The following is a 13942-nucleotide window of genomic DNA, read 5'->3' as shown; positions in this document are numbered from 1 at the left end:
TTGCAGAGCACGGGTTCTAGGCGTGTGGGCTTCAGTAGTTGTGGCTCGCGGGCTCTAGAGCGCAGTCTCAGTAGCTGTGGCGCACAGGCTTAGTTACTCCGCGGCATGTGGGATCTTCCCGGACCAGGGCTCTAACCCCTGCCCCCTGGATTGGCAGGCGGATTCTTAACCAGGGAAGGGGGAGGTAAATTTTCAGCTGAAGCTCTCAGGATGAGGAGGACTACCTCCCATTGTGGGAGTGAAAGGAGGGTATTCCAGGTAAAGGGAACAGTTTTCCCCCACGAGTCCAGCTGGAATTGAGACTTCTTCCAGAACTACCAGAAAAGCACTGTGTGGGAAATCATTTTTCCAGCCTCCTGAAGGGGCCGCTGCTGCCCCAGGCAGGGGCTGCCACCCCTGGACTCAGCCAGTCCCTCCCAACAAAACTGAGTTTGTCTTTGCTGGGGTGGCAGTGAGGTACACTCTGGATCTGCCTCCATCTAAGGAGTAGGCTCAGGGTGGCAGCGCCCCCAAAGCCTGAAGTAACAATCTGAGCTCAGTCAACGGCATCTGGGGGGAGGGGTGTAGTGGGTACTGATACTTTTCTGTCTCTGGGTCACCACAAGTTTAATAAAGTAAAAGAAACTGTGGGTAAATGCTGCCATCTGTACTGCCCACCCCCCAACAACAAATCAGGTCCCAGACTAGACGCAAAGGTTGCTTTAAAAACACCCCAAGGACTTAACTGAAAACCCACACTCCTCATGTTTCTGGGGCTTAAGATCCTTGAGTTCACTCCTCAGCATCTCTCCTCAGGAAGGTGGGGTGGGCTGCCCCGTGACGTGGAGGTAAAGACCCGAGAGTCTGCTCCGTGGGACTGAGAGCCCCCCCCAAGCCTAGAAGCCCCCCTCGGGGCTGTGTGCCAAGAGTCCCCATGAGCCATGGCCTCAGAGGGCACCGGTGATTTTTTTCACATAAATATATCGCACTTAAATGAGTTTAGACAGCATGACATCAGAGAGTAATTAAATTGGTTTGGGTTGGAATTCCGTTTCCAATTCCTGAGTTCAGGTTTGTAAAAGATTTTTCTGAGCACCTGCAGGCATGTGTGTGTGTGTGTGTGTGTGTGTGTGTGTGTAAGTATTTTCACTGGAAAGGATTCAAAACTTAAAAAAAAAAAAAAAGAACTGGAGCACACAGGCAGCATTACGCCATTCTTCCTTCTTGGAAAAATCCCTCAGCCTTATACAAGCCTCCTTCAAGCCCTCAGTCAGTTGTGCAGGAGAAAGGGGGCGGTCGGCTTTCTCCTTTCAAGAACGAGTTATTTTCAGCTGCTGACTGGAGACGGTGCACGTCTGGATACGAGAGCATTTCCACTATGGGACTGGATACAGACACACACCCGGCAGACTTCAAGAGCCTCAGACTGAGGAGAAAGCCTTTCCTTCTGCTGCTACTGCTGCTGCCGCTGCTTTTGAGGGTCCACTCTTTTCATGGTTTTTCCTGCCAAACCAGAGGCACCTCCGCTGCTGCCACTATTCTCTTTGGTGTCATTCAGCGGCTGTCCAGAGGATGAGACTCCCCAAAGTCCTCACTTTCTTGCTTTGGCACCTGGCTTGGCTGGACCTGGAATTCATCTGCACTGTATTGGGTGCCCCTGACTTGGGCCAGAGACCCCAGGGGGCCAGGCCAGGATTGGCCAAAGCAGAAGCCAAGGAGAGGCCCCCTCTGGCCCAGAACATCTTCAGGCCGGGGGGTCACAGCTACGGTGGGGGGGCCACCAATGCCAGGGCAAAGGGGGGCACTGGGCAGACAGGAGCCCTGACACAGCCCAAGAAGGATGAACCCAAAAAGCTGCCCCCCAGATCGGGTGGCCCTGAACCCAAGCCAGGACACCCTCCCCAGACAAGGCAGGCTGCAACGCGGACTGTGACCCCAAAAGGACAGCTTCTTGGGGGTAAGGCACCACCAAAGACAGGATCTGTCCCCAGCCCCTTCCTGCTGAAGAAGGCCAGGGAGCCTGGGTCCCCTCGAGAGCCCAAGGAGCCATTCCGCCCGCCCCCAATCACGCCCCACGAATACATGCTCTCGCTGTACAGGACGCTGTCCGAGGCTGACAGAAAGGGAGGCAACAGCAGCGTGAAGTTGGAGGCTGGCCTGGCCAACACCATCACCAGCTTTATTGACAAAGGGCAAGGTGAGGGGGCGGGGGGGGCAGGGGCACGGCTCAGAGGGAGGGGCATCTGCATGCATGGAGGGGGCTCTTAGAGCCCCACCACTGCACTGGTGGGAGACGGTGTGTGCATCTGGCCTGGGTGGTATCTGGGACTTACCTCACACACTCCAGGTCCCAGGCTGTTGGCATGTCAGAGCTGGAGGGCACCTGGGGATCACCAAGCGCCATTCCTGCAAGGTGCAGAGGGGGTTACTGAAGCCTGGGAAGGAGATAAGACCTGCCTGTTGGTGGCAGAGTTGGGGACCAGCCTCTAAGACTCTTGATTACCAGGCCATGCTCTGTGCTTATGTGAATTGGCCAGACTTTCCAGGCTGCAGAGGGTTGTAGGTTTTCTCAGATAGCAGAGAGAGAAATTAATCTCAGATACCCATGGTTCTCCCACTTTGCCTTTGGCCTGGGGGGCAGAGGGGACAAGATAGGTGACGACAGTAAATGAGGCATAGTGGAGTTCTGGAACAACCTCTAGATATACGAGATGGGGCAGGGTGGACAACAGACCTAGGGTCTAACTCACCGTGTGACCTTGGGAAAGCCCCTTCTCCCTTTGGGGTCTCAGTTTCCCCATCAGTACAACCCTATGGAGGTTGGATTGGGTGATTTCTGAGAGCCCTTCAAATATGAAAACTTTTTGTCCTGTCCTAAACACACATCATTTTTATCATGAACCCAGGAGACGATGTGCTCCCTTCACTTCTCCCTCTGCCCACCCCACATCACTGTCTTGGCTTTTCCTCTCAACTTGCTGTGTGATCTCAGCAAGTCCCTTCCCCTCTTAGGGCCTCAGTTTCTCCATAAGTGTGAAGAGGGAGGTGGACCTGATTGCTAGAGTTGCTGGCAGCTCATACGTTCTGGTTCTGGGAGTCTTGGGACTTTGGCTGGCAGGGTGGGGGAAGGGTCAGAGAGAGGAAGAGGCTCCTCATTAGAGCTGGCCAGTGGGGGAATGACAGAGGTGGGGGGAGGCACAGAGGCAGCAGGTCTGGCTGAGGTTGGGGGAGGTGGCCTGGCTGCCTGCCCAGCCAGAGCAAGCTGTGGCCCCTTGGGGAAATCATAAAATAAGTCCCTGTGCCCCCCAGCTCTCAGGGAGCTTGGAGGGGGGAGATGGGGAGTTTAAAGGCCTAATTAGCTTCTAGAGCAATATTATGAATGTTTCCCAATGGCAAATTGGTATTTAGGAAGGAAGGCATGCTGATTCGGACATACTACTGAGCTTCTTATACACACACACAGCCTTATATTTATGCGTACATGCTGAATCACACACACATGTACACACGTGCACACACACCTTACATATATGCAAGGAATCTTCTTACATATATATAGACACATATACATACATACCCTTCAAATATTCACACAAGCCCAATCATACATGCATATAACATGTCACTCACATATGCATTACTTTTCATACTCACATGTGAACTGAACCATACACACACACACACAACAACTGTCATTCACACACACACACACATTCACGTACCCAGCAGGGTAAGAAACATACACAACAAAATCATTATACTGGGAAGCCAGGAAAATTGGCTTATAGACAGGCTTTTTTGTTAACTTGCTGTGTGACTTTAGGCAAGTCACTCCCCCTCTCTGTCCCTCATCCATAAAACAAGAACACTAAGATCTTCTTTAAGGCATGGTATAGTAGAAGCAGCTCAGGATCCGGTGTAAAAAGTTCTAGGCTGGAGTTCCAGCTCTGCTTTTTCCCAGATGGGTGACCATGAGCAAGTTACTAACTTCTCTGAGCCTCAGGTTCCTCCCCTGGAAAAACAGGAGTCATTATAATGCCCATTCCACCTATCTTACCAAAGAGAAATCATATTGGATAACAGATGGGAGAGGGGCAGGTAGAAGGCAGTTCTAAGGCTGATGGACCTCTGCTATGCATCTCATTGACACAAACACCCAGAATCACTCAAATCAGCTACAGCCACATCTACAGATCAACCAATCCTACTTGGAAGCTCCCTTATTTTGAAAAAGGCTCCCAGTGGTTTGGGTCTTGCCCTCTGTCAGAGTGGGGAAGAGGTTAAAGAACGTTCTCTCGAGGGGAGAAGAGCTGTGGTCCTCCCCTGAGGCCTTAAGGTGACCAGCTCCCTTGGTGAGGTTGTGGGGAATGACTTATGGGTGTTCTCTCTAGATGACCGAGGTCCTGCGATCAGGAAGCAGAGGTACATGTTTGACATTAGCGCCCTGGAGAAGGATGGGCTACTAGGGGCCGAGCTGCGGATCTTGCGGAAGAAGCCCTCGGACACAGCTAAGCCAGTGGCCCCCGGCAGTGGGCGAGCTGCCCAGCTGAAGCTGTCCAGCTGCCCCAGCGGCCGACAGCCGGCGGCCTTGCTGGATGTGCGTTCCATGCCAGGCCTGGATGGATCTGGCTGGGAGGTGTTCGACATCTGGAAGCTCTTCCGAAACTTTAAGAACTCGGCCCAGCTGTGCCTGGAGCTGGAGGCCTGGGAACGGGGCCGGGCCGTGGACCTCCGTGGCCTGGGCTTTGACCGGGCTGCCCGGCAGGTCCATGAGAAGGCCCTGTTCCTGGTGTTTGGCCGCACCAAGAAACGGGACCTGTTCTTTAATGAGATTAAGGCCCGCTCTGGCCAAGATGATAAGACCGTCTACGAGTACCTGTTCAGCCAGCGGCGAAAGCGGCGGGCCCCACTGGCCACACGTCAGGGCAAGCGGCCCAGCAAGAACCCCAAGGCCCGCTGCAGTCGGAAGGCGCTGCATGTCAACTTCAAGGACATGGGCTGGGACGACTGGATTATTGCGCCCCTGGAGTACGAGGCCTTCCACTGCGAGGGGCTATGTGAGTTCCCCCTGCGCTCCCACCTGGAGCCCACGAACCATGCAGTCATCCAGACCCTGATGAACTCCATGGACCCTGAGTCCACGCCACCCACCTGCTGTGTGCCCACGCGGCTGAGTCCCATCAGCATCCTCTTCATTGACTCCGCCAACAACGTGGTCTATAAGCAGTATGAGGACATGGTCGTGGAGTCTTGTGGCTGCAGGTAGCAGCACTGGCCTCTGTCTTCCTGGGTGATACATCCCAGGATGCTGGTCACAAGAGCCCCTCCACGCACTCCTGGAATCACAGAGGGGTCGGGAAGCTACAGCCAGGAGCATCTACACAGCCTGCGTGAAAGGGGATTTCAACAGCCTTGTTCACTCTCAGAGTGAGAACTGGGCTGAAGGTCTCTTTCTATCCACAAGTCCCCCTGTCTGAGGATCTCTGCCCTTCTGCTGCTCTGACTGGCGGGGACAGGCCCAGGGAGACAGACTCTGAATGGGACTGAGACCCAGGAGGCTTTGTCTTCCAATGAAACTCAGCCCACCACCTCTCCTTACCGGGACCTTCTCGATCTCTGGACTCTCCAGGGAGGGCTCGCCTTGGGAGAGGCACAGGTGCCACCTCCTCCTTGAATTACCATTGTGCTTGATGACTTTCTGCCCCTGGGGCAGATGGATGCTGGTTGGGCAGGGGTGGGAAAGAGGGGGAGCGGGTTTGGGCATGGGTGTGAGGCTCTTAGACTGTTAGATTAAAATGTACATTGATGAGATAAAAAACAAAACCATGCCTAAAACTGTGGCAGATTTCTTATTTACCCCAGGGGACCCAGTGACCCTTCAAAGAATGACTGTCCCAGAGAGGGGAGGCGGGCTGCCCAAAGCAGAATGGGACAGAGAGCACAGGCTGAGCAGGGCCAGTGCTACCTCTAACCCCATTCCTGGTTTTCTTCCAGAGCTCCATCTATTCCACTGAGGCATAGCAACAGAGTTAGGTTTCCTTTTTGACATTCCTTAGTCAAGTTTGTTGCCTCCAAAATGGATCCCTTAAATGGGAGGGAAACTGGGGATTTCATTTCCTCTAAAGTCATCCCCACTTCATTCACCAGTGTCTGCTCTGTCCCCTCTCATCCCCACATCATACTCACAGAATCAACTGGTCACCATTTAAAGGGCCCTCCACCTCTCACTGGGGAACGTGGGCTGCCACGATCTCCTCTTCCCCTATGGGGGCATCTCTTTTCTGTCACTGACCACGGTTCCTCATGTAATCTTACCTGTGATCTTATCTTACCTGCTACCCTCCAGTTCGGCACACATTCCACCCCTTCACCCCAGCTCTAGAAACAACTGGAGCTCCTCCCCTTTACATTATACCATATATAAATACATAATTATACATTAGTAACCTCCCCACTGACCTTACTGACCTTAGACGGACCAATGCCAGACACATTCCTGCTTGGGGCTTGGCCCAGACTAAATGCTCACTTCCCTTTTCCACTAGAACCTATGGGGAAGAGCGAGGCATGAGCTCTTGGGAGGGGAATACAGCCTTCTGGTAGGGAAATTTGGGCACCTGAGTCCTTGTTCCAAGGGCTCAGGACCAGGTTCTGCCTGGCTGAAGAAAGGGAGGACCAGCAGAAGAAAGCCTAGGCCTCAGCTTCCCACCCAGGGGGCCTCAAAATTTCCCCCATCTCTCTCCAGCTGGGTCTTCGATTCCCAGGGCTCCTAGCCAAAGCTGTTTCAACAGTAAGAATTCTTGCCCAGCTCTGGGCAGATCCTGTGTTTCTTCCCTAGAGGGGAAGAAACCCTGAAACCTGGGTTGTCAGGACCTGAAGCAAGAGCCCAGGGTGGGGGGCAGCATACCTTCGAGCTACCTCCCTGGCTTGGAGGCCATTCCCTGTCCCTGAGGGGCCAGCCTGAGCCTGGAGCCTAGCCCTCCCTGGCCGAGTTTCGTTGTGTTTGGCTGGGGGCAGGCCCACAAGCTCTGGAAGTAAACAAAGGAGCTGCACGGCAGACAGAGTTCTGGTGTATGTGAGAGGAGAGTGAGCCTGGAAGGGAGGTGCCCGGGGAGGCCAAGCAGTGGACTGTGGACACAGGGAGAGCAGTGTAGAAGCAGGGTGGCTGGAGACCCAAGGCAGAGAGGCAGGGGACCAAGGGGTCACAGGTGGGGCAGGCTCCTACATGCACTGATTTCCTGGGCTGTACGTCCCTGGTTTCTTGGAAAGTCTGACAGATTGGAGCTCTCCCTGCCTTATCCCTATCAGAGAGCTTCAAGGACTCTCAGCCACGGTGCTCTTCCTGCTGAGGCCCAGGCATTGAATTGAATGTTGTGGCTCCAGCTTGACACCCTAGGAGCTTCCTCTCCCTCCTCCACCTGTCCTAGAACACTTTTTCGCAAGAGAACCACTCAGACTCTCTACCTGACCCCCTTTCCCACCCAGACTATGGGGAACCAATCAGATTGTTGTGGGTGGGAACAGCCCTTCCATCCTAACCATCTGATCTGTTCAACTGCCTCCTTGGAAAATTATCCCCACCAGGCACCCACCTCCAGTCCCAATCATAACAGGCTGCATACTTGTGCAGGGCATTCTCACACCAAAGGGTTCAAGGCTTATATCGTTCTTTAGAGTTCACAAACACTGTCTCAGCTGTGGTCTCACAGCTCTGCTGGCCACAAAAGGCAGCCCAGTTTCAAATTTCAAGATTTGTCACTTAGAGTTAGAGGCCTTGGGCAAGTCGTCTAATTCCATGAACCTTGATTTCCTCATTTGTGAAAATAAAAGGTGGGGGGACGGGTAAACGATGTACCTATTTCATGAGGCTAACTGTGAGGATACGAAAGACACTCAGCACAGTAGCTGGCACAGAGGTGGCACTCAACAAATGTTAGTTGTTATCATTATTGTGCCTCAAACAGTCTTGTGAAGCAGGCAGGGCAAGGAATGTTACCCTCTGCTCCCCTATTTTTACAGATGAGAAGCTAACAATCCAGAGAGGTAACTGCAGGTCTCCTGCAGGTCTCTGTATTCTTTGTACCATTCTTGCCACTCTTCTGGACCCCCAATTCCACTGACCCCAGTCTTGGCAAGTAGTAGAATTATCTTCCCGGGGCTTGGCGTCCTGGTCTTAAAGTATCTCCTTGGGGACACAGAATATTGTTAGTTCTCAGGGAGAAATAGCTAAGCATATAGTTTAGGGCAGGGAAAATGGGAGGTCCATAGCAGAGGAAAGAAGTGAGGCCCCCAAAGCTCTGATGCCATCTCTTGGCCTCCTCCACATCCCCATGTCCCAGGGCCACAAGCTGGAGAATCAGCTGTTCTAGGGCTTGGAACACACAACCTTGGGAAGCCTCTGACTTCACAATTAGTTCTTTTGATCTGAATGTAATGTGAGGAAGCAGAGTTAAGCAGAATAGTCATATATGCTTAGGAGTCAAGCAGATCTGGGTTCCAGTTCTAGTTCCACGACTTTCCAGCTGAGTGACTTCGAGCAAGTTACTTAACCTCTCTAGTTTCTCTAACTGTAAAAGAGGGAAAATAATATCAAATTTAATGGACCTGGGATGCAGGAAAGGGGATATTCATTCATTCCATCCATCTTTGATCCATCTATTCATTTATTAACCAGTAAATATTTATTGAGGGTCTTCTATGGCTCAATACTGTTCTGAATGTTGGGGTAATAATAAAAACTACAATGTTTATTGAGGGCTTATTATGTGCCAGGTACTGTGCTTAGCACTTTACATGAAGTCTCTTATCTTGCAATGATCATGCCTTCAAGTTCCATGCATGAATGAAAGAGAAAATAAAGATCCCAAAGGATACTAAGATGGTAAGGTAATAGACTGAATCAAAGGAAATGAATAAAACAGGGGGGAAAGTCATCAGAATGCATGAAACCAACCATACAAGTACAAGATATGAAGTGTGATTTCACAACTTCAGATGGGAAAGAGATAGTGTTGTAGGTAGCTGTGAACTTAGTAGAATCAACTGAATATAATGTGGGTGCCTAAGTGCAAATACAAGTGTGGGCTTTCTTAATAGACATGTACTGTACAAACCCAAAGAGACTGTGGTTCTGCTCTCTTAGCAGGACTTGGGGAGTGTTGGGATGGAGAGAATAAGGGAGAAGCAGAGTCAAGGGTGAATCCTGTGGCTTTTTTGCTTGAGCAACTGGGCGGATGGTGTGCCATTCAACAACAATGAAAAGAGAGAACACAGAAGGAGGACAGATTTTTAGAGGAAGATGATGAGGTCAGTTTTGGACACGTCAAGTTTGAAGAACTCTTACAAGGTTAGCTTTAACTAAGAAAAATGGCAATTCTTCTATTGAAATGATATAAAGAAGAAAGGATACATGCACGCTATACAAGTAGGTTTGTTTGGTGGTGGGAAGTTGAGTTTCCTTCTGATGGCTTCTAATTTATTTTTTCTCTGTGAAGCAGGAGGTGAGGCTATCTGTTCAGAGACAGTAAGAAGGGGTCAGAGTCAAGGAACGTGGAACAGGTTCCTGTTATGGGTTGAATTGTGTCCCTCAAAAGAAATATGTTAAAGTCCAACACCCCTGCCCCTAACCTATGAATATAACCTTATCTGGAAAAAGGATCTTCACAGATGTAATCAAGTTAAGATAAGGTCATCAGGGTGGACCCTAATCCAGTATGAGTGGAGTCCTTATAAGATGAGAAGAGACACAGAGACAGGTACAAAAGAAGTCCATGTGCTGACAGAGGCAGAGACTGGAGTTAAAAAAATCAAGAAACAGCAAGGATTCCTGGCAATGACCAGAAGCTAGGAAGAGACAAGGAAAGATCCTCCTCCCCTAGAGCCTTCAGATAGAGCGTGATCCTTGTCAACACCTTGATTTTGATCAGAATTTTTTTTTTTTTTTTTTTTTTTTTGCGATACGCGGGCCTCTCACTGCTGTGGCCTCTCTCGTTGCGGAGCACAGGCTCTGGACGTGCAGGCTCAACGGCCATGGCTCATGGGCCCAGCTGCTCCGTGGCATGTGGGATCTTCCCGGACCGGGGCACAAACCCGTGTCCCCTGCATCGGTAGGCGGACTCTCAACCACTGTGCCACCAGGGAAGCCCAACACCTTGATTTTGGACTTCTTATCTCCAGAACTGTGAGACAATACATTTCCATTGTTTTATGCCACCTGGCTTGTTTTTTTTGTTGTTGTTGTTATGGAAGTCCTAGGAATCTAATACAGTTATAAACGGTAGTTTTGGAAAGGGGGGGCAGAGTTGAGCGTAATAAAGGTTGGTATCCATATTTGATGGTACCAATATGTTCCTTGCATGATTTTCTCCAATAGTACTCAATAACCTAGATGCAGGCATGGTGTCTCTCTAGGTGGGGGGGCAGGGATAGAAAGACATTTGAGCAAGGGAGTTATATTGCAAGAGATAAGCAATTACAGTGACAGACTGTATGATCTGAGTTAGATAGAAGGAGAGAGATGAGAGGGTTGACAGACTACTGTGTAAAGAGAAGAGATAAAAAGCCTGGAGGTCTCAATGAGGTAGAAATGACAAGTGTCCTAGGAATGAATGGACACTTAAAGAGTAGGATGGTGAGGGAATTCCCTGGCTGTCCAGTGGTTAGGGCTCCGTGCTTCCACTGCAGGGGGCACAGGTTCGATCTCTGGTCGGGGAAATGAGATCCTGCAAGCCGCATGGTGTGGCCAAAAAAAAAAAAAAAGGACGGTGAGAACCCAGAATGGCATAAATTAAAATTTTCTTAATTAAAACAATTCTGGTGATGCGGTTCAGGAATTGGCCATGGGAATGGGCGGCGGGACACTTCATAGAAATGGAATCATACTCATAGTGTATGTAGTCTTTTGCGATTGACTTCTTTCACTTAGCATAATGTTTTAAAGGGTCAGCCATGTTGGAGTGTATCAGTAGTTCATTCCTTGTTATTGCTGAGAAATAATCTATTTTCTGGATATATCACATTTTATTTATCCATTTCATCAGTTGAAGGATATTTAGGTTGTTTTTGGCTATTATGAATAATGTCGTGATGAACAACCATATACAATTTTTTGTGTGGGCATATGTTTTAATTTCTCTTAAATATATACCTAGGAATGGAATCACTGGGCCATATGGTAACTTTATGTTTATCATTTTTAGGAACAACCAGACTGTTTTCCAAACATCACATACATCAATGTATGAGGGATCCAGTTTTTCTACATCCTTGTCAGCACTTTGTATTACATGTCTGCTTGATTATAGCCATCTAGTGGGCATGTGAAGTGGTATCTCATTGTGTGTATGTGTGTGTGTGTGTGTGTGTGTGTGTGTGTGTGTTTCCTTCCCTCATGACTAATAATGCTGATCATCTTTTCATTAGCTTCTTGACCATTTGTATATCTTCTTTGAGAGACGTCTATTCAAAGCCTTTGCCCTTTTTTTTTTTTTTTTTTTTTTTTGCAGTACGCGGGCCTCTCACTGTTGTGGCCTCTCCCGCTGCGGAGCAACAGGCTCCGGATGCGCAGGCTCAGCGGCCATGGCTCACGGGCACAGCCGCTCCGCCGCCATGTGGGATCTTCCGGGCACGAAGATCCGGACCGGGGCACGAACCCGTGTCCCCTGCATCGCAGGCGGACTCTCAACCACTGCGCCACCAGGGGAGCCCTCCTTTGCCCATTTTTGACTGGGTGTTTTTTTTTTAATTACTGAGTTGTAGACTTCTTTGGATATTCTGCATACAAGTCCCTTATCAGATATGTGATTTACAAATATTTTCTCCCATTCTATACCTTTTCGCTTTCTTGATGGTATCTTTTGCAACATAAAAGTTTAAATTTTTATGTAGTCCAATTTATCTATTTTTTTCTTTTGTTATTTGTACTTTCGATGTTTTATCTAAGAAGGCTTTGCCTAAAACAAGGTCACAAAGATTTACTCTTATGTTTTCTTCTAAGAGCTTTATAGTTTAGCTCTTATATTTGGATCTGTGATCCATTTTGAGTTCATTGTCCATATGGTGTGAAATAGGAGTCCAACTTCATTCTTTTGCATTGTCTTTTAAAATTTTTGTGAATATGTATTATACCTCCACAGCTGTAATATGCCTGAGGGCAAGGACCAAGTTCTACTTCTTTGTATTTTCCATAAAACCAATGAGTAAACTTTTTTTTTTTCAGAATAAGGTTTTGAGAGTGATATGGATATTTTTCTTTCAATTTTATTTTATTTTATTATTATTATTTTTTCAGCCGCACTGCGCTGCTTGCAAGATCTTAGTTCACTGACCAGGGATCAAACCCGGGCCCCTGGCAGTGGAAGCTCAGAGTCCTAACCATTGGACTATCAGGGAATTCCCTTTTCTTTCAATTTTAAAGGTAATTATATAGATACAGTACAAACTCCAAACAACGCAAAAGGATATATAGTGAAAAAAATATGTCTCCTTTCCAGACCTAACCTCCTAGTCTCCCAGCCCTCTTCTTCAGAATCAACCATCATAACCACTATTACCAGTTTCTTGTGTTTCCTTCCAGTGATCTTCTACAGCTACACTAGCACATACTTAGAATAGGATCCAAAGTCTTTACCATGGCCAACAAGCTCCCCCATGATCTGGCCTCTAGGGCCAGGTTGTCAACCTCATCTCTTACCATACTCTTCCTTATTCATTTGGCTCTAGGCCGTGATAACCTCCTTTCTCTTCCTTGGAAACACCAAGCATTCTCTCATGTTGGGACCTTTGCACTTGTGTTCTCTCTGCCCAGCATGCTCTTTTCCAAGATATTTACATGGGTCACTCTCTCATTTCATTCACATTTCTTTTTTTTTTTTTGGCTGCGCCACACGGCTTGCAGGATCTTAGTTCCCCAACCAGGGATTGAACCCAGACCCCCGGCAGTGAAAGCACCGAGTCCTAACCACTGGACTGCCAGGGAATGCCCTTGAAACTTTTTCTTGACAATATCATCACCATCTTTGCACTGATGACATCTATTCCATGGCCTGGAAAAACAATCCTTTATTGACTCCAACTATCAGCTCTCTCCTCTGCTAATCCCAAGTTAGCTAATGATTTTGAAGAAAAATCACACAGAAATAGGTGGATGCCATTAAAATTTTTGCTCTTAAGTGTATAAGAATATTCATGGAAACATTGGTCATAAGAACAACAACAAAAAGAAACAAACTATATGCCATATATATCATATGATAGAACAGCTGTTAAAAGGAAATGAACTGGATCTATGTAGAGCAACATATATAGAATTTTAAAAAGAAACTAGTAAAAAGAAGGAAGCAGCAAAATAAAACAAAACTATGCTGTCAATTAAGTTAAAAATAAAAGGAAAAAAACGAAAACCCACACCAACCAGAAAGACATATTTTCTAAGGGAACATGTATATGTATATGAAAGCATTAAAAAAGATCTGAAAGGAAATTCAGTTTTAGAGAGGGTGGAAGGTTGGGATTCAAGGTGATGGTAAAAAGGGACTTTAGCTTTATCTGTAACATGCTAATTTTTAGAAAATACAGTGTAATCATAAATCACTTTTTAATTTAAAATTAATTAATAAATTAAAATTTATAAAGTGGAGAGTTACCAGCTTCAACTAGATTCTCCATATTTCACTGGCCCCTTTTTCTTTCATTCTTTGTTAAACTTTAAACTTTCTCCTTCTTCTAAACTATAATCTCATACCATCTGCCTTCCTCTGAGTAGAAAAACTTTCCTGCCAAGTTAACAGAGAAAATAGAAGCCATCAGAAAGGAAATTAAATATCAGTCTTTTCTCTTGTCCCCAACATCTTAGTTCATCATCTATTGTGTGAATTATTTACTTGGTCTTAAATTTGCACAGTTTTTGTATCACATTTGCTTCTTGAATCTGATTAACAAGAATATTGCTCTTATCCCCCCCCCT

At 47.8% G+C, this 13942-nt stretch overlaps 1 protein-coding gene across 1 annotated transcript; it reads left to right on the top strand.

Annotated features, from left to right (window-relative positions):
* Positions 1–1377: 1377 nt before the first annotated feature.
* Positions 1378–5697, top strand: GDF5 (growth differentiation factor 5). Its single transcript, XM_067705179.1, has 2 exons — positions 1378–2176; positions 4371–5697. The coding sequence occupies exons 1-2, from the start codon at positions 1552–1554 to the stop codon at positions 5243–5245; spliced, it is 1500 nt and encodes a 499-aa protein (XP_067561280.1). The 5' UTR covers positions 1378–1551; the 3' UTR covers positions 5246–5697.
* The last annotated feature ends 8245 nt before the right edge of the window (positions 5698–13942 follow it).

Source organism: Pseudorca crassidens, chromosome 15 (genome assembly GCF_039906515.1).
Source record: "Pseudorca crassidens isolate mPseCra1 chromosome 15, mPseCra1.hap1, whole genome shotgun sequence".
Taxonomy (NCBI): Eukaryota; Metazoa; Chordata; class Mammalia; order Artiodactyla; family Delphinidae; genus Pseudorca; species Pseudorca crassidens.
The sequence above is the reverse complement of the archived record's forward strand: the minus strand, read 5'-3'. Positions and strand labels throughout refer to the sequence as shown.

Bases quoted from the DNA above. Each gene is read 5' to 3' on its own strand.
- GDF5 (XM_067705179.1), top strand. From the start codon at position 1,552: ATGAGACTCCCCAAAGTCCTCACTTTCTTGCTTTGGCACCTGGCTTGG. The intron at 2,177-4,370 runs GTGAGGGGGCGG...TGTTCTCTCTAG, and splicing joins CTTTATTGACAAAGGGCAAG to ATGACCGAGGTCCTGCGATC.